This window comes from Botryllus schlosseri, chromosome 3 (genome assembly GCF_051294905.1).
Source record: "Botryllus schlosseri isolate E-star chromosome 3, Bs_hap1, whole genome shotgun sequence".
NCBI lineage: Eukaryota > Metazoa > Chordata > Ascidiacea > Stolidobranchia > Styelidae > Botryllus > Botryllus schlosseri.
This window is the reverse complement of record NC_137238.1, coordinates 24,915,026-24,939,350: the sequence shown is the minus strand read 5'-3', so window position 1 is coordinate 24,939,350 and position 24,325 is coordinate 24,915,026. Positions and strand designations below refer to the sequence as shown.

Genomic DNA, 24,325 nt, shown 5'->3' with positions numbered 1-24,325 from the left:
AAAGAGATCACTTCGCCAGTGCCATCGATCTCATCGCGGAAAGAATTTTCTTCCCGATACTTTTCTAGGAGTTTCCTGTGTTGTCTTTCAACACATTCTATTTAGTAGCCCGACTATTATTTCTCGTTCAGTCTACCGATATATTTTCGGAGGAATTTTGTCACTTCAGGTGGCTTTAATATTACCAACTCGCATGGAAGAGTCCTATGAAGGTTAGCTTGTTTGAGAACATTGACGCAACAAGACTGTCTGGCAAAACGAGACTATGCAGATCAGAAATAGCCAGACAGTTTGTTGCGTCACAATGTTTAACTCGATCACAATGCAAAAATCGTGGTTGATTTTGGGGGTTCCAGTTCCGTGAGCAGAATATAATTTATATTTCAATAATCAGTACTGCGGCAGCTTCTCATTGATACCCGTTTTATCAAATTTACGCTCGACAAGCCGGTCAAAAATGGTCGTAAAATTGCCTTTGGACAAATGGAAAGTATGACGTAAACCAAATGCAGTCAGCCGTTCAATCTCGCTGTGCCCACACCATTTAGGACACCATACTTTCACCCCTAATGGGTGGGTTGGACCCAGATTAAGAAACCTGCCTTTCACAAACTCTCTTCTCGCTTGTAACGCGGTCCTGTTAACACAACACCATGAACGAAATACACTATTTGGCAGGCCGTGTTATTTTTGGCATATGCCAAAAATTGCTTATTTTTGGCATTTGCAAATTTTTATTTTTGGCAGTTTTGGCATCTGGCTCTTGAAATGCCAAAAATAACACGGCCTGCATATCACCGATTCGAAACGGTTCGAATCACTTACCTTGTCGTATAATTCGAATCAGGCATGTCACATCGAATGAATAGTAATAAATTTATTTATAATCCTATCAATGGTGTACGGCTAAAGTCTAGATCAAAATGGTATTTCTCTCATCGGACAAAGCGATCTCTAATGGTAGCTGCTAACAATGATATATAATTGTTCGCTGATTTGTCCGAGGATGTCTCGAGCTACGAGTTCCGTTTCAACTTATAGTGCATCCCATATGCAAGCCATTCAGTTGTGTTAGCATTCGTGAATCATGCTGAATTGCCCATTCCGCAGAGAGTTTCTACCGCGAAGTTATATTCTCAAAGTATTGACAAATATTAGGTTTCACAGAATGAATTCCAGCTTGCCAACCTGAGAAAGATGGACATGCAAATATTTGCTCTGTTCGGGTGTACATATATTTTCGACCATGAACATTAACAAGACAAAGCTGCGTTCCAGTCAGACTGATGTACATGTGCAGTCTATATTAAGAGTTTCTACAGACAGACAGACAGACAGACATTTTATTGCTTCGTCAAACATAAAAAGTTGACTGGAGGTGACGATATGGCCTATAAAGGCCTTGTTACTCGTCACCTCCATGGCAGTGAAATAATCAAGTGCACTCATCCCAATAAATATAACAGTGGACAGTCTGCAACATGAAAGAAAATAATAATCACAAATAGAAGAAAATAAGCACGAATATATAACAAAGACAGTAGCCATGGCAACATACTAGGTAAAGCAATATGAAGTAAATAAATAGATGTATAATTTATAATTCAACGGGTACTAGATAGTAGATACTCTCATTTGTGATTATAATTTGAAAAAAGGTAATCCTGGTATTGTGTTTTAAAGTCATGCTGAGGTAGCTCTTTGATACTGCCGGGCACGTCATTCCAAATATTTGGGCCCATATATTCAATGGACTGTTGGGTCAGTCTGGAGTTCATACGGTGAACATAAAGATGACCAGATTTCGATGGTCTAGTAGAATACCCATGCACAGTGGAAGATTGCTCAAACAAGCTATTAAAGTAAGGGGAGATATTACCGTTTGTGAATTTATGCATCAGGTTGGCTATTTCATAATTATACAAATCGGGTAGCTTAAGTATCCTGAGAGCTAAATAACCAAGAGTAGCAGATGACCTAGAATCTATGCCACATATATTTCTTATGGCTCGATTTTGGATGACACAGATTCTGTTTAAATCCGTCTGATTGGCCTTCCCCCATACACATAATCCATAAAGCGGATGAGGGTGAAATAATGAGAAATATATGGTTCTCAAGGTCTGCCTAGGGAGACGACATGCCGCCAGAGATCGAAGAACTTGTTGACAACTTCGACCGGCCACAGATGTCTGATTGACTTCAACAGCTACTGTTAATAATTTCAATAAATACTTTTTTTGGTCTCTATGCTTTAATCTTGAAGTTTACAGAATCAGGATTGTAATGACTCGAGTCACGGTTTCTTGATGACTCCACTTGACTCGAGTCATTTTCTCAAAATACGGAAATGACTCGAATCAACTCGAGTCAATCTGTGCATTGACCCGACTTGGTCTCGAGTCACTGCGCATGACTCGAACCAAGTCATATGACTCGAGACTCAAACGGCCAAGACCGACCTTTCAATGTAATTTCGATGAACACCGAAATAACCACCCTATTGGGATTACGTTTATAGGTACTGGTACTTGAAAATGCGACAAGAAACTGGTAAAAGTGAGGAATATTAGCATATTATAAATGCGAACCATTCGATATCACCAAACAGAGTAATAAGAGTGGGTTTAACGAGACTTTAACTGAAACCATGACTCGGACTCGAACCTCTGCTCGATGACTTGGACTCGGACGTGACTCGTGTGGTGAATTGAAAATGACTCGACTTGACTCGAGTCAAAATCATAAAAGTGAGAATGACTTGTGACTCGGAGCTTTGTGACTTGGCTACAACCCTGCATAGAATACGATTTATTTACTGTATAGGTCAGAGGTCTCAAACTCAAATGTGCTCGCGGGCCAGTTTTCCAGTTTTGACGACGCCGCGGTCCGCAGCATTTATAGGGGTATTCTATGACTTTCCAACTAGGCCTTATTTGGCGGGAATGAATTGTCCTATGGAAAGTGAGCCGATCCAGCAGACTGACAGTAAACACACATCGTCAAAATGTGATTTACTCTTGTATCAATTTAGGCCTGGCACGAAAAGAATAATCACATTTATTACCGTTTGAATAGAATTGTTGTTGTACTTGATATATATTAATTATAAGATATAGACACCAGCTACCAGGTTATAATTTTGCAGCTACTATGAATATTTTGAATTTACCAGACTGATAATTTAGAGACTGATCTGATATCAAAACATTTTCAAGTTGGGCATTGTAATTTTAATCCAAGATTTGGGTATACTTCTGATAAGTAGGCTATTAATCTCATGACCAAATATCTTCAAATATATGGGAGCAGAAAAAAATATAAATATAATATAAATATGCTAATGAATGTGTCCTAGTGATTGAAATGTCGGAACGCCGAACGGCCCATTGTTGTTACATCGTTGGAGCGTACCACAACGGTACTCGATAACTATAAGTGGCCTTAATAACATGGTTTAGCGACCAAAGATGTAACTAACAGCTTGCCAATGGTTGCCATAGCTACTTGCTTAGTTAGCGAAATACCAAGCTGCGACCTTCTGATCTATTACTATTCCCCTGATACGCGATTAGTTTGTTGCGTCCATAGTTCTAACAAATTCACGGCATTCCGAGTCACTCCGAGTCCACTCGAGTCATTTTCATTTTGCTATCGAGTTAGCCCGAGTCTGAGTAATTCTAAGAAAGGTCACGTCCAAGTCCAACTCACAAATTTCAGTCGCGAGTCGTCTAAGGGTCAGGTTTTGTCATCGTGAATTGGAAATGTGCCGAAATGGTGAATATTCCACTGCATGGTAGCGTTTGCAATTGATGTGATAGTGAAGTTTGATGATTAGTTTCAGGCAATTTCGGGGCAATTTAAGAGGGAATTTTCACTTTATAACCTGAAAAGCTATATGTAACATTTATATATTGTCAAATTAATAAAAATCTAACATGTCGTCGCGGGCCGCACAAAATGCTCTGGCGGGCCGCATGCGGCCCGCGGGCCGCGTGTTTGAGATCTCTGGTATAGGTGGATAAATGAGTAATGTATGGTATTCTGTAATCCGCCCCGCGAAGTACCTCATTTTCTCATATCCGGCCCGCCGACCGGAGAAATTGCCCGCCTCTGTTTTAGGTCAATAAAGAATGGCCCTTGATTTTTGAATGAATTCGTTAGGCTATCATTCTTTGCATCTCAATGTGCAAATCGATTTGAATTGCGGTTCGATGGGTTGTTGCCTCGATGTAGGCCTACATATCCGCAAAACAAATATATTAGAATGTGACGATACGTACAATTCGATTAACTTTTGGAGTATCGAAATCCATTATGCTTATCCCAAGTCATCGCTAATGAGTATAGTGACACAATCACTATTACTTCAATCTAATACACTAATGCTGGCCATGCGCATCAACACTTCGCAGTGACTATCGAAGCAATTTGTTTGCAGGTGATCATACTCATAACTGGGTATGCATATATTGTATGGATATTAGGGCTCTTCAAAAATGACTTTTTTTCTCAAATCGTACTGGTACTTGACAAAATTGTTAGGTTACCTAATTTAAGCCTACACACAAAATTTGGTTCAATTCCATCCAGTAACCGCTTTGCTACAGGAGAAGAAGTTTCTATTTATTATATAAAAATAAGTGATAAAAAATTTTGAAAATTTTCTGTTCACCCAATGAATGTGTTAGACTGTGTATAGAAACGATGCTCACCAAATTTGGTTCAATTCCAACCAGTGGAAGCGGAGTCATGGCCGTCGAAAAATTTGGATTTGAATAAAATAGTATTTACGGTGACTGATTCTTTGTTTATTTATTATAGTTGTGCTCACCGTAAATACTATTTTGTTCAAATCCAAATTTTTCGACGGCAATAACTCCGCTTCCACTGGTTGGAATTGAACCAAATTTGGTGAGCATCTTTTCTATAGACAGCCTAACACTTTCATGGGGTGAACGGAAAATTTTCAAATTTTTTATTATTTATTTGTATATAATAAATAGAAATTTTATTCTCCTGTAGCAAAGCGGTTATTGGCTGGAATTGAACCAAATTTTGTGTCTAGGCTTAAATTAGGCAACCTAACAATTTTATCAAGTAGCCAGTACCATTTGAGAAAAAAAGTCATTTTTGAAGAGCCCTTATGGATATCCGTGTGAACAAGGTATGAATAAGGCAATTCTGTGGGTAGAGGTTGGTTATTGAAAATGTCGTTTCAGTGTAGGTATTTCTCTCGCTACGAAAGTTTACCGAGTCGTGTTTTGTGTACCGCTGTGTACGGCGTTCGATAACAAATCGGTATTGTATACGACATAACACCACATATTGTTCCTTTTCTGATCAAGGTATTATGTTGCCTCAATACCAATACGACATGCGATCAGGACTCATTATACTACCACTTTGTGAATTCACTCTAGCACCGTAGTATCAGAAATTTGTTGTTATTAACTCTCCCCGGTCCAGGAACGTAGCTCACCTAATAGCACGTACAGATATGTTTGAACAGCATTGCACCACTCCCAAAAGAAAGGTCATCTGAACGGAAAATCGTGTCAGTGTCGTGTCAGTGTGGTATTCCGAAAGTATTGTAGTTAATTGGTGTCAACTTTAGCTAGTACCAGCGAAAGTTATTCCTGTCAGCAGTACGGTTAGAATTTGGTCGCATGCGAGTGTGTTCCAAATCTACTAAATCTAGGCTTACCATATTTTGGAAATCTAAAAGGAGGAAACTTTTTCAGAAATTTCAGACTTGCAAAACCGGAGAAGAATTCTCAAAAACCTTATCTTATCAGCGGCTTATCACGGCCGCTGCCCCCCCGAGCAGTGTGCAGCTTAGTGAATAGTCTTGTTGTTGACGGAAACTATAGCAGTGCTAGCGAAATTTGCCATCCCATAACCGGCTGTCTGTCTTGCATTTTTCTGATAGTAGCGACTTTAATTATACTCCACCTGCTCGCCACAAACCAGAAAAAAAGTTTCTCCCCTGGCTCCGGTAAACAAATATTTATTTTCCCGAATCTTCTTGGTATTTCCGCCGACGGCCCTCACTTTTTTTTGGCGTGCCGTCCATTCATTGGCTATGGATGATGACTGGTAATCACGAACACTGAGTGACTTGTTTCACGAATTTGGATTTGGAAACGTATCGCATAATAATTTGAAGCACACAGAGCGTGTAAATGTGACGGTGGAAACAAAAAAGTGCTACATGGAAACAGTTAGTTGTTATGGCACACTTCGCTTCATTGGCTTTATGTTGAATCTGGATTACTCGTTATACGACGTACGCAAGCAACGTAATCACGGCAAATAATTGAACGGGCTTCATACTGAACTAACGTCTGGTTCAGTTTAAAGAGCCTATGTTTTCAGTCCACGGAATTACATTCAAAATATTTTTCAGGTTCTGAGTTAAAGGTAAGTATTCCCGGACGGCTCAAAATCGCGTTGGGGGCCGCATATTGCCCAGGTCTGACCCAAAGTATGTAAATGCGAAGCCTCGACACCATCTAATTCCCAAGAGTACATACTTCGGTAATTTTACAATCTTTTACATTTTACATCAGCTTGAAGCAGTTGTGACAGTATGTGGAAATCTTTTTTTTCACCCACTTACTTGAGTGCTTTTCAGAACTCCATTTTCTACTTTCGCTACTAGTTTGAAATTGCTACCACTTGAGTAGCTATGCCAGATACCTTGACCGCCATACTGTGTTGATACTTCCAATATACATGACATTACATGAATTATTTACTACATCGCCTGAACTGTCACTGGGTCATCTTGTTTGACAGCCTGAGTCTCCAGCTCCAGTTAGTATAACATGTTTTCCACTTGCTCGGTAGAGCTATCGGATTTCCTAAATGTAAGTGCGCGAAGCACGTCGTAAGGAGCTGGACACGTGGATTCTTCGCCACCGAATATCTCCGGAGTAAAATCTCCCATTATCGTCCAAAGTCGATTATGTCAAGTGATACATCCCCGACGGATGTCACTGAAAGTCAAACTACCGCGAATCCGCGTCGGAAACGAGTCAGAGAAGATGGCGCTCCATCAAAAAGGAGGATATCACTCTCACAGGCGGATATGCGACAACTCCATTTTGCAACGAAAAATCCAGATGAAACACCCTCCGACGGGCGTAATCGAGTAAAACGTACTACAACACGTTCACGGGCCGTTAAAAAAGATAGCGTGTTATCTAAAAGGAGGGAGTCACTATCACCGGGGGATATGCGAGAGTTGCAGTTGGCAACGAAAACTCTAGATGAGACACATTCAAACACCGACGGTCGTAATCTGCCAAAGCGTACTGCAACACGTTCATGTCCAGACAAAAAGTTGCCTCATACTTCAAAGGACCATCACGATGAGACTGGGTCACGATACCGGTCGGACAGTCCATCTGTGCGCTCAGTGGTGATAAGTCGTTGCGGTTCGATTCGTCTTGTGGACAATACCAAACAGTACGGAGCTGGAGTGAACAATATTAGTTTTATACCAGAGTCTTTACCCGGAGACGTGGGGGAACTGAATGAGCACCCGTCAGCAAACACAGTAAGTGCGATGTGTGTTTCAAACAGATTGCCTCTATTATGCGCTCAATTTTAATCACAGGTTGAGAATATTGTGTGATCCTAACCAAATGTGAAAATGGCGTTCTGAAACCCCCTCAAATAACCTCAATACCTCGCACTTCTACCCACAGATTAATAGCAACATGTGCAAATTTGACTCCGCAAGTCATCATCTACCCTACATTAAAGTATTGCAAGTCGTACGTTAGCTCCAAACTTATAATGTATCCACAAAACAACAATTTAAATTTATGACCAGTTCAGAACACATGTATTGGTCAAATGTGATGTGTTAGTGAAGGTGCGCAACAAGGCCGCAAGGACAAAGGAATTATCGAAGCGACGCTGCCCAACTATATCATATGTAACAAGGTATTTAACTGTCGTCTCATCGAGGTAACCACTTTCGCATACCAGCAGGACAGTCAAAGTAATATGAGAAGCCATTGTTTTATTGTTCTTAAGGCTAGGAAACCGTAACGAAAGAAACACGTCATCGCATAATATTTCATTCCGCGTGAATAACAAATAATACAAAGTTAGTTAGAACGCGTGGTGGCTAATTTGCGGGAGTGAGACGTAACGAAGCCAACATTGACACAATCTCAACAGCTGCAGTTCGTTCGAAATATTAAACCAACGTACCAACGGGACGAGTCCAGACTTTGTCTCGGAAACACGCCTTTATAGTCGAAGTGTAAGTGTCGCATCTCCTCCCCGCGAAAAGCGTCCTGTAACTTATTTATTTGTATCCGAAAAAAACGAGCAGTAAAAAACAGTGTTGGGATGACTCGAGTCATGACTTGGCTCGAGTCAGACTCGAGTCACCTTTTTTGCATGACTTGACTTGACTCGAGTCACTTTGCTAAAATGACTTGACTTGACTTGACTCGGCGTATCAGAAATGTGGATTGACTCGTGACTCGGAGCAAAATTCACGAGTCAATTTCAAGTCATCACGTAATCGGTGTCGATAATCACCGTTTCTTGGATATGTTCGGACAGTTCTCGAAACGCTAGTGTAACCCGTGAGAGCGACCAATCATTCAATGACCGTGCGTTTCACCGAGACTCGATTGTTCTCTCACAAATAAATGACCGCAAACGAAGTGATCGAAGCTTATAGCTTAAGTTGTCGTAACTCTATTAGTAAAGTAATAGAATAACAAAATATTACTGCTGTTCTCTGTTCTTACCTTAACCAAAACTCTTGTTTTATTGAAATTGAAGTTGAATATAGTTTATATAGTCCTCAACCATTGGTGCAGGCTCGAATGGTAGCCTGTCATATCTATTTGTAAATGGGTAATGTATTGCATCTTATCAATTCGTTTCTCTATTCTCTATCTTGGCTGGTAACTGTAAACTGAGGCTACGCAATTACGTATATGTGAGCGATACAGCGCCTGCTTGTGTGTATATTTAACTCTATATTCGTTCATTGGTTCAGAATTAATGACCACTCAAACTGTATTTCAGACAGCTAGCAAATTGCAATGACGTAATCATGCCTCATACATACTTCGAAAGGGCAACTTGACTTGAAATGTGACTTGACTCGTGACTTGACTTGACTTGACTCGACTTGACTCGAGTCACCTCCAAAAATCGAGTGACTTGACTTGACTCGAGTCACCTTTGAAAATTGATTGACTTGACTTGACTCCAGTCAAAATGTGCAATGACTCGAAATGACTCGTGACTCGAAGGTAGTGACTTGATCCCAACACTGGTAAAAAATCCATGCGATATTCTCGTTCTCCCTAACACATGCCGATAAATAAGAAGAATACCGCTTTCGATCATTGTAAAATTCATGAATTACATATGCACGGCGGTAATTTTGAGTACCAGGTTTGGGCTCTTACTAACTGGCAGTCGTACAACGGCAGTTCTCAAACCGATACGCATACCGCCTACCAGCATTGACTTGTGACTTTGGGAATTATGTGCAAATCGAGAATTAAGTATAAGATAATCAACTGTTTATTAAGGCATAATACAACCAAACTTCTCCACTGCCGCGTAACGTTACTCACCTGATTCGGGCCTACGTTATGCGTAGCGAATTTATGTTCCTCTATTGTCGTTGTGATGAGAGCTACTACGTATCCTATACAGTAGCTGTCGGATTAGTTCTCTCAGAAACAGTGTCATCAGTTTAATATGGAGGTTTCTTGAGGAGCGCTATTGCAGCCTACATTATATTGCTCATGTACGTACAATGATGAGCAAACTATAGTTTACGTTTGTTAAACTGATCTAGTATGACAAGCTCGCATCCCACAGCGTCGAAAAAATGTCTAGAGAGTGGTATGATGTTTGAAGGTGTAAATACATAGTCTGAAGGGATTTGTCTTTCACACTTTATATGCGGCATTATTTGAGATGTGTTCCCTTTTAAAGATCGAATTATTAACAAAATAAAACCGTTTCCAGGTAGAGTATGGCTCAACACAAAGAGATAACCTCACTAATTGGAAAAGATTAAGACGACTATGCTGCTGCTGTTGCTGTTGCTTTAGAAATTGAATGCGTTTGCGAGATGCTGAATGGATTTCTGCGATCTCAAAAAGAAGATTCGATCAACATCATAATGATTGCTCATATTCGCGAAAGTGCGTGTGAAATTACCGGTACAAGGACAACTTACTTCTAAATGCTACAAAATCTATGCTCCTCTTCGAGTAGCGATTCTGTCTGATGAGGCCGAGTACTGCCGACCACTGCCGGGTTACTTCATCCGAATATATTTCCGACTGATGGCGTGCTTGAGAGATACAGATCATCAACGATGATCATTCGCTCTCATTCTGAATCAACAACGCTAAAGAATTGCAAAAAGGAGTGGGGCAGCATCTATCAATCGACAGATACTGAGAGGGCTTGTGCGAACCTCAGTACATGAATGGACACCGGAAGTTGGCACAAGGTTCTAATATTCATACTGTAATATCGATGAATAAATCGATTGTTCTGCGATTAAGAACGACACATCGCACACCAACTGTTCGAAGTATGTGGTAGCCTATATGTGAAAACGTAGAGCGCTATCTGATGAATTGCAGAAAATACCATGAGAGCGTTTACACGCCAGGCAGAGGAGGAGGCTGTAACTATCGATATGTATAGTCTACTGACTGATCCACAAGTAATGCAATATGTGGTTGAAGATGTTAGATCGACACGAAGAGCGTTATACAACATTTTTATAATTTTTATGGGTACGTGTGAACTATGCTGTATTTTCGTTATATATTATGAATGTTCTGTGGCGGAGAAAGCCTGTAATTATGACAAGCGCCACTTATTCCCAGTTTTTATCTATTAATAATATTAACTTATAATTGAATGAGTTTCGTCGGTAGTTTCAACACTGAATTTTGCTGTGTTGGTAGGCTACCTCAAAATAGGTAATGCTCAATATTTGTCTCATCCCATATATCTTATGTCAGCGTGGGGTGACTGGAAATTTGGTATGCACATAAACAATTTTCGGCAGTGTTCGTCGGAGTTATAGTCACATCACAGTGTCTAAAAATGGAAAAGCTTTTGCATTTACATATATCTATATTGAATGCTGCTAAGATAGTTTTATTTACTATGTTTGCCGTGATTACACGGGACATACACCAATAAACCCTTCTCTTCGACATATATAATTCATTCTATTTAAACGTCGACAAGGAATTTGTTGGATCCATTCGTGCAAGCCCTAGACTGCGCTCATGCGCGCCTTTTCTGTGTTTTGACCGCTGTATATGGTAGGTCTTTTTACTCAGCCGCGATGACACGAGGCATACACAAATAAACCTTTCTTTTCGACAACTTAAAGGAATAATGAAATAGCGGTGATTATTATAGTCGAATAAATTGAGTCGTGAACGATGCACCAGCACATCACAATGTCTATCAGTATTCAGCAGCTGAATATCGGGAGAAATGCGCGCTTCATATCATCTTGGAACTCGGAATTTCAAAACTCACGCGAGAGAGATATTGTATCAAATGTTAAATATTAAAATCGTTAAGCACGCGATATCAGTAATGTGATGTCTAGTAATGTGCTTTTCAGTTTATTTATTTTTTTGTGGTCAATAATTTCAATGAGCAAAGTATTGTGCTTGCGAAATGTAGCATCATATTTTAATGTGGATATTTCGATAGAGTTGACTCTTTCCTGCGAATCAGTGTGATAGTTATTTTTCATTGAATGGCGATGTCGTTATCCAAACTCTATCGTACACCCTTGTCAAGATGGAAACACATGGAAAAAGCAGCACTCTCCAATAAGTATACACGGAACACGATTTTTGTCATGTCGTAGTGACGAAATTTGCCGCCGTAAATATACCATTATTTCCAAAAATGGTCGAAATTCCAAATTGATCTGCGGCGGCTTCTACTGGTAGGAATTAATCCAAATTTGGCATGCAACTTTTTTAGGCAACCCGACGATTTAACAAGTGAATGGCTGAACTTTTGTACAAGTTTGCGGGGTTAATATGCGTGGGGTACTATCGTACTTATTGCGATTTATATCTGACTCATAACCCTAATTTTGATGCAAGTTATATTATACTGACATGCAGTGATGGTTCACTTTAATACTAGCTACCACAGCTGTAACACCAATTCGTTATCACTGACCAACATCGACTCTGAAATTCCAACGTAAATGTTAGACGTTTAGCAAGGCTTCTACTCGACATGTAATCCGCGTAGGCGTTTTTCTTACAAAGAGCCCAGCGCGCATGTTGCCCGAGCTACAAGTCTGCAGTTCAGAAATCGTAGGAAATATCGGTCATGTATAAATGACAATACAGTCATTATTATTATATAATTCACGGCATTTCAGTGACGCTTATCGCCATTTATGGCCTACTGCATCGCGATATTGATATTGTATAGCCTATATCACTTTCCACGATTTTGTATCCTTCAGCATCTTTTGTCGTTTGCATGCTTCTTCATTCGCTTGCATTCACTTTCACCCTTCAGTCACAGACTCTCTCGCATGGATCCATCTTCGGGTCTATGTTGCCGACATTTTACAGTGTGGCTTTTTGTGCTTCTGGGACTTTTCAATACACTGCTGCTACAGCGGAATCGGCCATGAGGAGCACACATAACTTCCAACACAGAGAAACTAGCCCGAACTGGGATTCGAACCAGCCACCATGGTGTCTTAGCGCAGTCAGTTACAAACTGCGCTACTCGTCTCCCGAATATACAGTTATAACACCATGCGGCCCACGGACTAAATATTCGTCGTAGTTTTATTTTTGACATCCGTATTAATACTTTCGCTGATAAGGCCAGACTAGGATTGGGGCTGAATTCGTACTTTTACTGTAACGGTCGGAGTAATGTATGGTACTATACTAGTATGCTGGATTTAGTCGGTTGCGTGGTAGATATCAGTGTTGGGATGACTCGAGTCATGACTTGACTCGAGTCAGACTCGAGTCAACTTTTTCGTATGACTTGACTTGACTCGAGTCACTTTGCCAAAATGACTTGACTTGACTTGACTCGGCGCTTCAGAAATGTGGATTGACTCGTGACTCGAAGCAAAATTTACGAGTCAATTTCAAGTCATTAAGTAAACGGTGTCGATTAAATCATCCTATCTTATGCATGTTCGCGGGTTGTTCGCGATGCGCCAGTCTCACTTGTGAGAGCAATCAGTCATTCAATGATTGTAAGTTTCACTGATACTCCATTGTTACATCACTGATAAATTGACCGCAAACGAAACCATCACAGCTTACGTTTTCGTAGTAGCAGTAGATTAATCTAATAGCAACGTTTCTTAGACTGCTCAGTGCTTACATTGCGCAGTGCTAACCTTAGTCAACCATCTTGTATGATTTAAATCGAACGAATGTAGTTTATATTCCCACGTATTTGTAGATGGGTATATAGTGTATTGTGCCACATATTTGTTCAACTTTTCGAGGCTTCGTATTCGAATCTCTATATTGACTGATAATAACAGATTGTAACATGTCGCTATACAGTTACTCACGTATTTTATTAGCATACAATACATTTTTGCCTGTATAGTTGACTCTATATTCGTTATTTGATTCAAGATAAATGGCCAATTAATCTGTCCTTCACCCAGTCAGCAAAATATAATGACTTAGCATCATCACTCATACTTCGAAAATTCAATTTGACTTGAATCGTGACTTGACTCGTGACTTGACTTGACTTGACTCGACTTGACTCGAGTCACCGCCAAAAAACGAGTGACTTGACTTGACTCGAGTCACCTTTGAAAATCGATTGACTTGACTTGACTCGAGTCAAAATAGGCAATGACTCGAGATGACTCGTGACTCGAAGGTAGTGACTTGATCCCAACACTGGTAGATATTGACACAAGTTTTCACTTTTGACCGGATCCGGATTCATACTTTTCCTTACACGACCAGAGTCGGATCGGAGTCGGATTCAATTTTGAGCAAACGGATGGGAGTTTAACGAGGGAATTTGTCGATCTCCAAACAAGATATACCTGGTTGTGTGACGGATTCTCGCCCATACGTTTTACGGTTGTGTTCCTGGTTTCCAGAAGCAGATTACACATGATTATCATCCGTTGTTTTATTATGAAAATACAGAATTTGACTATATCTAATTTTAGCAACAAACTACAATTGCTTGTAAAGCCTGCGACACGACTAAAACAAACAATTCCCAGATCATGTCATATTGAGTATTAATTGAAGGTGTCCTAGGAGGATGCCTAAATGTCCTATTTTTTCGGAATTACTCCTCTTTTCTAGAACAAAAAAAGTATTAAAATGCGAACAAAAACTCGACCACTTCGTAGCGAACGCCAGAGTTAGCAAGACAATCAACGAAAAATGCGGGGCGACGAGTATTTCGGGATGAGAAATGGAACAGATGACCTATTTTTAGTCAACACTACGAAACTACTATTGGTCGAAAAACTTTTAAAATCACCAGTTTTCTTTTCCGGTATACTAGAGCTTTTTCGGATCTCAAAACATGGTGACCTAATTATTAATTTGGTACTAGCTGCGTATTGACCCCTTGTAGACATCATGAGCTGTTAGATCACGACATTCACTTTGGGCCGACCGAAGCGGAGAAACGTATTTTTCCGAATTAGGCGGAATAATAATTGTTCATTTCATGGTGTGACAACACATTAATAACACTGCACCGTTGCGTAATAAGTGAATTGTAGCTACGCCATACCAAAGTAGGCTAATTGGTTTTCGTCTCAGAAACCGTACAAGAGTCATACGGTCCTGTACGATATTTCAATATCAAGCCAGCATTCAATAAATATCGCATGTTATTTATTTGCTGTGTAGCACACAGATGCAGGGTTAAAATCAGACTTGAACAAACTACTGGATTTTAAAAATTTCTACCTAGAACTACAACCACTCACTTTTTAAAATTCCTAATTAGAATTTGAACTAGGCTCACTTTTCAAAAAAAAAACGGGCTTCAAGTTTAAAATGGAAGGGGTTTTGACATCCAAAATTTACTCCCTGGCTACGCCACTATCGATAGTCATGACTAGGGCTAGGCAAAATCGAGTAGGCCTATCTGAGTTATTTGATTCTGAATCGAGCAATAGGCTCTGAGTTGAGTAGAGTGGTCGAGAATCATACATTACGACGTCACAACCGCACGCATGACGTGTAAAGTTAAAGTTACGCTACCTTTTATGCCGGTGGTTCTCAAACTGTTTTAGACAAGCACCCCTTTATGATATTGAAAAATTTCGTTCCTCTTTTTTGTCATATCACAAAATGCAACCATGATGCTGGCAATCCCAACGGTCAGTTTGATGGCACGGAAGGTTATGACTCTTGATGGGAGAATTCTCAAATATGACATTTGGACTATATACACAGAGCAATAACTATGAAAAAAAGGTATTGTTTGTTCAGTTCACCGCTGCTTCGATCCGCCCTCAGTTCGAGAACGACTGTTTTATGCCTTCAGAAATAATATGGCGGCAGTTCTACTTCAAATTAAGTATTATTATTGGGTATTTCTTTCGACCACATTTTGTTGATCACACTTGTGGACAATGCTGTGCGCTTCACAGAAATATCATCTCCATTGACATGAATTGCTTTGCACTGGGTTTATCGCTTATTTGTCCTCTTTTCTCAAATTAAACTGTCCTTCGGGTATGCCCATATGTTCCATTTTGTCATTGTCGCCCTCTTCCATTGTGCGAATACTAAAAGAACAAGGTCAACTCCGCACGATACACTCGTATTAAGGTGTATACCCGGTTTTTATAGCCTTTTCACGCTGTGCTGACTGAAAAAAGGACAGCTCTCCAGCGACCCTTAACATCTGTTTAAATTTACTGTGTTAGGTACGTTGTTGTAACTGTTTTGCCTGTAACCACCAACATGACGCCAAATGTGCAACTAGGACTAGAACGACTCACTTTCTAAATTCAGAAATAGAACTACTCGCTTTTCAAAATGAGCAACTAGAACTACTCAAAAAATTCAGTAGGTAATTGACTGTCAACTAACTGATTGTCGAGGTAGCGTAGTGGTATAATCCACGGCTGCGACACCAATAGGTCACGGGTTCGAGTCCGACCAACATCGTCTCCAGATATTCCTACACAATCAATACAGGTTTATCTAGGCCCCTCCTCGCCATCTCATTCACGTAAGCGCTGTCTTATAAAAGCCTAGAAGTGGGATGGGCTACAGGTTGGCAACCACGGAATAAAATTGAAGTATAACTTGGCCTGGTGGACATGACATTAGTAATCGACAAACACCGTGAATACCACAAACAACTTCAACTACTTTCACCTAACCAGATTGGTAGTTTGTAGAAGCCAGGCTAAAAGAGTAGCCTTTGCTATTTCTTCAAATACAGTACCAAGCCATGTAGCAAGGGTTGAAACGAAATTTATTTTCACTTTATCAAAGTATACCACAGCAAATCAGGAATGAAAAGCAAAAGCTTTTTGTCGGACAGAAAATCTGTTATTGAAATTCTATCAACTCTAACGTGAAGGCTAAATTCAGTAGACACAATGCTTGGGTGGACGCTACGTTTGCGCTACGGGAGTTGTTGAACGAATGCTTCAAAGTGAAATTTGAGAAAGTGACGATGCCTCTATTTGCTTTAACAGCCGTCGTCACAATTACGTGTTGATTTAGGGACCTAGTGTTGAAACGAACCAGGTATTATATATCGCTTCTGTACGAGAAGATATGTATCTGTGTACACGTGATATATTGCGATATGAACCGTATGCATATGCATATGGAACCAAGCATATGGCTTCCTTAAGGCAGCTGTGCAGTGTGTAGTGCCTACATCTGGGATCAGTCTTTACTATTGAATCCGATGACACAAAAGCCATTCATGAAGCCGGTATGAGCATCAGTATTCGGCGTGTTTCCACTGTAGCGCGAGACATCCCACCGATTTTTGGAATACGGAGCCAGCATTGAAGCCCACTAGCTATCTTCATCTTCCGTTGTGCCGTTGCAGCAACATATACAGCACCCCGCGTCTCGCACAATCAAATCATCTCGGCTGGAGGAGGAGTACGTGCTGTTTATGCTCTGAAAGTATAGCAGAACACTGCCTTTGAAAATACTGAAAAATACAGAATTCGTTGTGCATTTGCATAAAGTTGCTGGCCGCTTATAATCGTGATGCCGTGTAACAGTGGAGGCGATGCCACTCACAGCGAAAATAGAGTGTATTTGAACTTGTGCGCCACCCCTGATATACGGCTGTGATTGTGTACACACCCATGGCACACGACTCCACAACATACCACAGATCTGGTGCAACATTTCATTCTAAGTTATGCAATATGCATGCAAGTAGAAACGTATGAAGGTATGTACGTATGGGTACGAAGGTGTTACGACCGCGATATAATTCTGAGTTAGGTTCTGTTTTCGTGTTACCCCCTTCTCGGCACTTTGGATTTGAACTGTAAATACACGCTCTCTCCGCCAATAGTGTAATTAGTCCTGACGTGTTGAACTAGAACTAGAACTCGACCAAATTATCGTTAAAAGTCAGCAATCAACCAAGACACAACTATAACTGTAACCTGATGATTAAGGCGATTTATTGACATGTCAAAATAAGTCATAATGTTGTCAAAATTGTAGCGTTACGAAATTGTCAAAATTGTTTAAAAAGTCAAGTTTTTTTTGCCACCTGCATTTCGTTTGTATCGTAAATGTTTGCACTGTCGGTGAACTTTTCACTTGACATTCCACGGCTTTTTGCCTATTTTACAGGCCCACAGTTGTAGACGGCCCATTATCTGCTCATTATGAATCATAAACCGCAAAATTAAGTAAATACGTTGACATGGTGTTGTGCTGAACGTACCGCAATATATCCTAACTGAAGCAAGACTTCGTGGACATTGGTTCTTATATCAAGAAGCGTATGATGCAAAACTGTGATGTAGACCAGTGGTTCTCAACCTTTTTCATCTCTCGGACCGGTAAAATTTCAAAAAATATTTGGCGGACCGGAGGACCTATAAAAATTGAAATCAACCTAAATTGTTAAGTCTAAGCCCGTTTTTTTTGCAAGTATGGTACTAGAAAGTTATATTTTGTGAGTTTTGTCACCTGATAGTAGTGGATTGTGTATTTGATCATATCATTTTGTTTCAACTTCTGAAATTTCCTACTCTTGTCGTCTATTTTGCGGACAGTTACCGACGTGGCCTTGTAGTTCTACATATATGTGAGCCATACAATGCCCCGTGGAATGTACAATCACCTCGATATTCGTTAATCGATTGATAATTCGTATTGAGTCAATCTGTACTTCATACATCTCGCAAAATCAAATGGCTTGAATCATGCCTCGAACATCCAAAATGTGACATGACTTTGTGACTTGACTCGTGACTTCACTGGACTTGACTTGTCTCCAGAGTAAGAAAATGCAATGCGCGCGTGCGGAATTGCGCAGTTCTGACACGGTCTCTGCGCACAAAGCTGCGCACAAGAAAGCCGACGTGATGACCTTTTTTTAAGTGGGAGTATTGCTTGTGACTAGACCAGAAGGTAGGTACTTGGTCCAAACACTGGACCAAGCACCTTGACGTGCTATTTTGCTCGTTTTCCACTATCGCCACACGAAAACAACTGACAACAGCGATACGGGATTATCAACAAAAGGAATGAATCGAAAACGAATCATCGTACAATCTGCGTGGTTTAGCGAGTCAGCTTATAGTTGTCGTTCGCACGTCGGCAAAGGAGACGGCTTCAACTTCAAAATAAATCCAACAGTTTCCAGGTCTAATGTTACCTAACGATGTTCTGAATATGTTGATGTTTTATTTATCTCATTACTTCAAAAGAATTGAACATTTTGCATCTTGAAATTAAGGTATAAGATTGTAAATATCTGGCGGACCGGCAGAAACGTCGTCGCGGACCGGCCCCGGTCCGCGGAACGGCGATTGAGAACCACTGATGTAGACAATATTGTCAAAATGAAGCATCACGCTGTGTCACCAGCAGTGTACACACAAGTTCAGTGTAGCCAGCCAACAACTGCTGCTGTTGAATATTCCTTCTCCACTCTTGGTACGCTACTTAGTAAGGACAGACACCTTCTACCCGAGAATGTAGGAAAGTATCTTTTTAATTATTTCTACCATAATGATGTAACTACTGGAAATCTTAATAGGTCTGGAATTCGTTAAAATACAGTATTTTAGTCAAATAAGTTTTTCAGGCCAAACTACTTCGTAAGGACAGAAACTTCGAACCAGAAATGACGATAAGTAGTACAATTCTGTCATTATGTGGGAAATCACCTAATTTACATGCATGAGGTCAAAATCTTGTCTAAATTAATTTTTCAACGTAAAGAAAATGTCAAAATTTACATTTTTTAGGTTAAAGTCTTTCTTTTTTAGGTCAATAAAATCGCCTTACTGATAATACAAAATTATTAACTTGAATTGGTAAGAAAATTGGAGACAGAATCGTTGTTACAAAATGGCTAAGTTTCAATTCTGATGTGAGAGGGTTTTCGACCCCAAGACCCTTCCCATGCCACTGTCGATAGTTATCACTATTGAGTTAGCAATGGCTGCAATGACATCAAACAACAGTAGACCGGTATCACGACTCACGCCAAAGGACGGCAGTGTTTTCAAATGGCTCAACAACTACTTTTATATGCACTACTAAAAGTAGGACTAGGGATACTCACTTGTTTATAATCCGCAACTAGAACTAGAAGAAGAGCTACTAAAAGCAATAGTTAGTTGGACATCAATTTGATAATCTCTACAAGTCTGCAAACCGACCGCAAGTCGGAATTCTCGAAATGTCATCGGTTATCAAGTAGAGCGTGAATACTCTTGCGTTGCATTCACGTCATTAATAACGCTTTCGTTACGATACAATCGAAAATAATCCACATATCGGACTATTTGTCAGCCAGTTACAGGAGTATTTCGGCAAATATGCTTCAAGGTCGACACGCGTGTATTGCGCCGACTTTAGAGTGAGAGAAAGACCACGGATCATAATGATCATACACCGATGTGATCATTGATCATATATATATAGCCACTGTTAAGTTCACAGGTTAGGCCAGTTGTGATTCAGGTATATACTTCAGACGCATTTCATATTCCAAATTCTCTCGTATTGTGGAATAGATAGCCATGCCCAACAAAATCTTACTGACATGGAACGGCAACCACACGGAATATTCACGTATTGAAGTTCAGCCGAAAGTGAAACGCCGTCTACCAGTTCACTAACAACGTAATTTTGGCGTCCATGTAACGCCATATCCATATGGGGAACACAACATACGTTCAAAACCAGTACTGCAATGGAACCGTTGCCGCAACAGCAATGTGAATCTTACACATAGCTGATCATAGTAGTCAGAACTGGTACTCAGTTAGAAGTAGAAGTAACATCATAATTTTCTACTCAATTACAGGTATTACAGAACTATAAGGCTTGTCAAAATCAGGTCCGGTGAAAATAGAAAGTAGAAGTCAGGAAAGCAACTGAGTAATAGGATTGGTCGAGAGGCCGTAAATATTTAACGGTTGTTGGGAAGATTCTGCTTCCAAAAGTACACAGTGCATCTTAGCGACTAACGCGAAGCAACCAACAACAATGCAAATAGGTGCAATTTCAGAATTTAAATTGAGCTACCCTGATGCAGTTTTTCTTCGGCCAGTTGTATGGCAATTTCACACATACAACAGTAGGGTTACCATATGCTGGAATCGGGAAAGTAGGTCACTTTTATAAAATCATAAAAGTTGGTTCAGCGAAATCGGAAACAGCTGATTTCGAAATATTTACTGGAAATCTTATTGTGTTGACAAATAAAAAAGCTCATCACTCTGACGCGACTCCCAAATTATCCAGTTTGAACGATAGTTCTGTGCTGTTGACTGAAAAAAGGTCTTCACTTTCACTTAGACTCGGCTCCAAAATGACGCGGTCAAATATCCGCATTACGTATTTCGCGTCATGTCACGCGATTTTCAGTTGACCCTGGCCATTAGCCTAGCTGTCAAAGCTGTGAAGGAGGACGGATTGCCGAAAAACAATTACATTCAGGCGTTCTCGAAGGACATATTTTTGGTTCCTTAAAAAGTAGGACGAATCCGGCTAAAGGAGCAAAAATGATAACCCGATAAAACAGGTGATGCGAAATTACCCTAAAATTACTTCTATAGAAGTATACTTTATAAAATTGAAAAGAGTAAGAAGCAATTAGGTTTGCCTTGAAACAAGTGTAAGTAGTTTTAAAGATAACGATGTAAGTATTACAAGCGGCAAAAACTTACTATAGTACTAAGAAGGAGTGGAAGTATTTCGTTAATGAACACTTCTGATGTAACAGTTCAGCAGTGGCCCATACCTCGAAATGCACCAAATCTGCTCAGCAAACAGCGTTGTTCAGTAGGGCTCTTCAAAAATGACTTTTTTTCTCAAATCGTACTGGCTACTTGATAAAATTGTTAGGTTACCCAATTTAAGGCTACACACAAAATTTGGCTCAATTCCAGCGAGTTTCTATTTATTATATATGAATAAATAATAAAAAAATTGAAAATCTTCTGTTCACCCCATGGAAGTGTTAGGCTGTCTATAGAAACGATGCTCACCAAATTTGGTTCAATTCCAACCAGTGGAGGCGGAGTTATTGCCGTCGAAAAATTTGTATTTGAATAAAATAGTATTTACGGTGAGCAAAACTATAATAAATGAACAAAGAATCGGTCACCGTAAATACTATTTTATTCAAATCCAAATTTTTCGACGGCAATAACTCCGCTTCCACTGGTGGGAATTGAACCAAATTTGGTGAGCATCGTTTCTATAGCCAGCCCAACACTTTCGGGGGGTGAACGGAAAATTTTCAAATCTTTTAATATTGATTTTTATATAATAAATAGAAACTTTCTGCTCCTGTAACAAAGCGGTTACTGGCTGGAATTGAACCAAATTTTGTGTTTAGGCTTAAATTAGGTGACCTAACAATTTTATCAAGTAGCCAGTACGATTTGAGAAAAAAAGTCATTTTTGAAGAGCCCTATTGTTCAGTTTGGCATAAGGCTTGAATTGTAATTAATAGGTCTATTTGTGATTTGATATCTACTTGCCTAGAAATGTTCAACTATAAGGTTAATTAGACGTATGTGTGGAATCGCATAAATAGGAAGCTTAGGCTAACCGGTATTACCTTCTCCGAAATACTCTTCCGCTGTTCGTGCGACACGGTTGAGCTGTTCGATATTTGCCGATCAATCACCTTTGGAAATCCCCACGAATCCAACCAGTGTACGTGCGGCTCGCTGCCGTCGACAAACGCCACAACCAATCCGTCTTGCCCGGGCTTTATCATACCGAGATACTCGCAGGGGCTCACGACGGCCACGGATATATAGTCGAGTAATTCGAGTCTTTGAGCCACTCGAAAAACATACAGTCGTCTGTTGTCGCAGGTGTAATAAGTTCCCTTCAGGTTGAACACTCGTATCGGTTCGATGTTTCCTGGTTTGATACTTCCTTGTGCAATGCTTTCAATGCACGCATTAACGTGCAATCCGTTATCGAAGTTACATGGTATTGTATCAGTAGTGAATCGTATCAGTGATGGTTGCAACACCTTGTAACGAACCATCACGGCATACGATCTGAAAAGAATACCAGTATTGTAATATATGCAAATGAAGAAACGCTTGCTAGACTTCTGTGTGTTGCTATATTGTTAATGGAAGACAGACAACGCCGTGGCACTGCATGAAACTGTGGCGATAGGTCGTTTCGCATACATACCTGTTGTCCAGTGTTCACTCCAATTAAATCACTGCTATATACAAACATTTCTGAGTCGGCATGCCATGCACTGAAAGGTACCGCGACACTAAACACGAGATAGCTACTTGTTAGCCTGACATTCTTTTGCAAAAGCACAGTAGACACTTCTAAATGGTTTCTATTTCCGCTCGTTACCTTGCTTGGTTGACGCTATCGGATGCATTATTAGAATGAATACCAGCGGAAACAAAGCGCTTGCACGGTAAACGTGATTTTCATGTGTTTATTGATCAAACATTCAGTGACAAACTGTGCCGTGCGATGATTAAATGCGGTTTTGCTTCAAGGACCAAGCTATGCTATAAATATCAGTCACGCTGCAATATTTACTATGAAGCTTTATTAGTGTATGTTTATTAACAGCTTCTTTGAGGTACAGAACTTCAATATACAATTGAATAGCATATTCATATTAAAATGAACCCGAATATTTTCGGCTGACACTCGTCAGGGGTAATCGTCAGCAACTAGTAGAGAATTCGAAAGAACAGCGATTGTTGATATACGCTGTTCTTTCGAATTCTCTACTAGTTGCTGACGATTACCCCTGACGAGTGTCAGCCGAAAATATTCGGGTTCATTTTAATATGAATATGCTATTCAATTGTATGTTTATTAGTACTACCGTACCAATGTCTGGTAAAAAGCCCAACCGGTATGTTAAATAAGCAATGCTGAGTGTAGATCGAATTGAACCTCGACATAAACAAAACTTTAACTATGAAGTTTGGTCACGAATATGCTGTGACACAGTCAAGGATATAGACGTGATGCTGTCTCAATTACAAAACTGGACGGGCATGCTTTCTTGCTAGTCCTGCCTCCGCCTGCAGTATCGGCTCGATCACAAACAAGATACACCATGCGAGTCTATCTTGTTGGACATCATAATCGAACATTTACATGCAACGACGGGACCAAATTCAAAAGGGACTGCTGCCCTCCTTTTAGAACTATTACAGTTGAACTGGCCCAACGGCAGCAACCAGTTTCTTATATTCTTCATTCTCTGACATGCCATTAGCGACAAATGCACGCAGTGGTCTCGGTGACACATTCAAATTCCGATGTTTCTAGACGAGTTTCACGCATAGACCAGTCGCTACTAGAGTATCGGTTGAAACCTTGAGCGCAGAAGGAAATTATCGAAAACATCGCTTCTGGCGTATGGTTAATCATGCGTATCATATCAACATTACAGAGCGAATAATCGGGCGTATCAGATCAACTTCATCGCAAGTAAAGAGAAAACTTACGTGTGCATTGGTAACTGCAACTGCTGCAACATCCGTATGGAAGAAAGGCGGGTGCAGTACGAATTTAGCATCTGGCTAAAACAATTT

General features: G+C 40.1%; 2 protein-coding genes across 3 annotated transcripts; one reads left to right on the top strand and one right to left on the bottom strand.

Annotated features, from left to right (window-relative positions):
* Positions 1-5,837: 5,837 nt before the first annotated feature.
* Positions 5,838-11,474, top strand: LOC145436162 (uncharacterized). 2 transcript variants are annotated; one of them, XM_080313442.1, is made up of 3 exons: positions 5,960-7,564; positions 7,625-7,956; positions 10,024-11,474. In XM_080313442.1, exons 1-2 carry the CDS (start codon positions 6,971-6,973, stop codon positions 7,640-7,642), a joined length of 612 nt encoding a protein of 203 aa, XP_080169568.1. In that variant the 5' UTR covers positions 5,960-6,970; the 3' UTR covers positions 7,643-7,956; positions 10,024-11,474. The 2 variants fall into 2 exon arrangements, 1 of the variants encoding a protein (XP_080169568.1); XR_013914201.1 differs by lacking the exon at positions 7,625-7,956 and having other exon boundaries at positions 5,838-7,564.
* Positions 11,475-16,503: 5,029 nt separating this feature from the next.
* LOC145436160 (uncharacterized) lies at positions 16,504-23,302 on the bottom strand. Its single transcript, XM_080313441.1, has 3 exons — positions 22,941-23,302; positions 22,345-22,798; positions 16,504-17,189 (listed from the first exon to the last, which is right to left on the bottom strand). The coding sequence occupies exons 2-3, from the start codon at positions 22,783-22,785 to the stop codon at positions 17,082-17,084; spliced, it is 549 nt and encodes a 182-aa protein (XP_080169567.1). The 5' UTR covers positions 22,786-22,798; positions 22,941-23,302; the 3' UTR covers positions 16,504-17,081.
* Between the last annotated feature and the right edge of the window lie 1,023 nt (positions 23,303-24,325).

Bases quoted from the DNA above. Each gene is read 5' to 3' on its own strand.
- LOC145436162 (XM_080313442.1), top strand. From the start codon at position 6,971: ATGTCAAGTGATACATCCCCGACGGATGTCACTGAAAGTCAAACTACC.
- LOC145436160 (XM_080313441.1), bottom strand. From the start codon at position 22,785: ATGGTTCGTTACAAGGTGTTGCAACCATCACTGATACGATTCACTACT. The intron at 17,190-22,344 runs GTAATACCGGTT...CTATACTTTCAG, and splicing joins GGAAGAGTATTTCGGAGAAG to AGCATAAACAGCACGTACTC.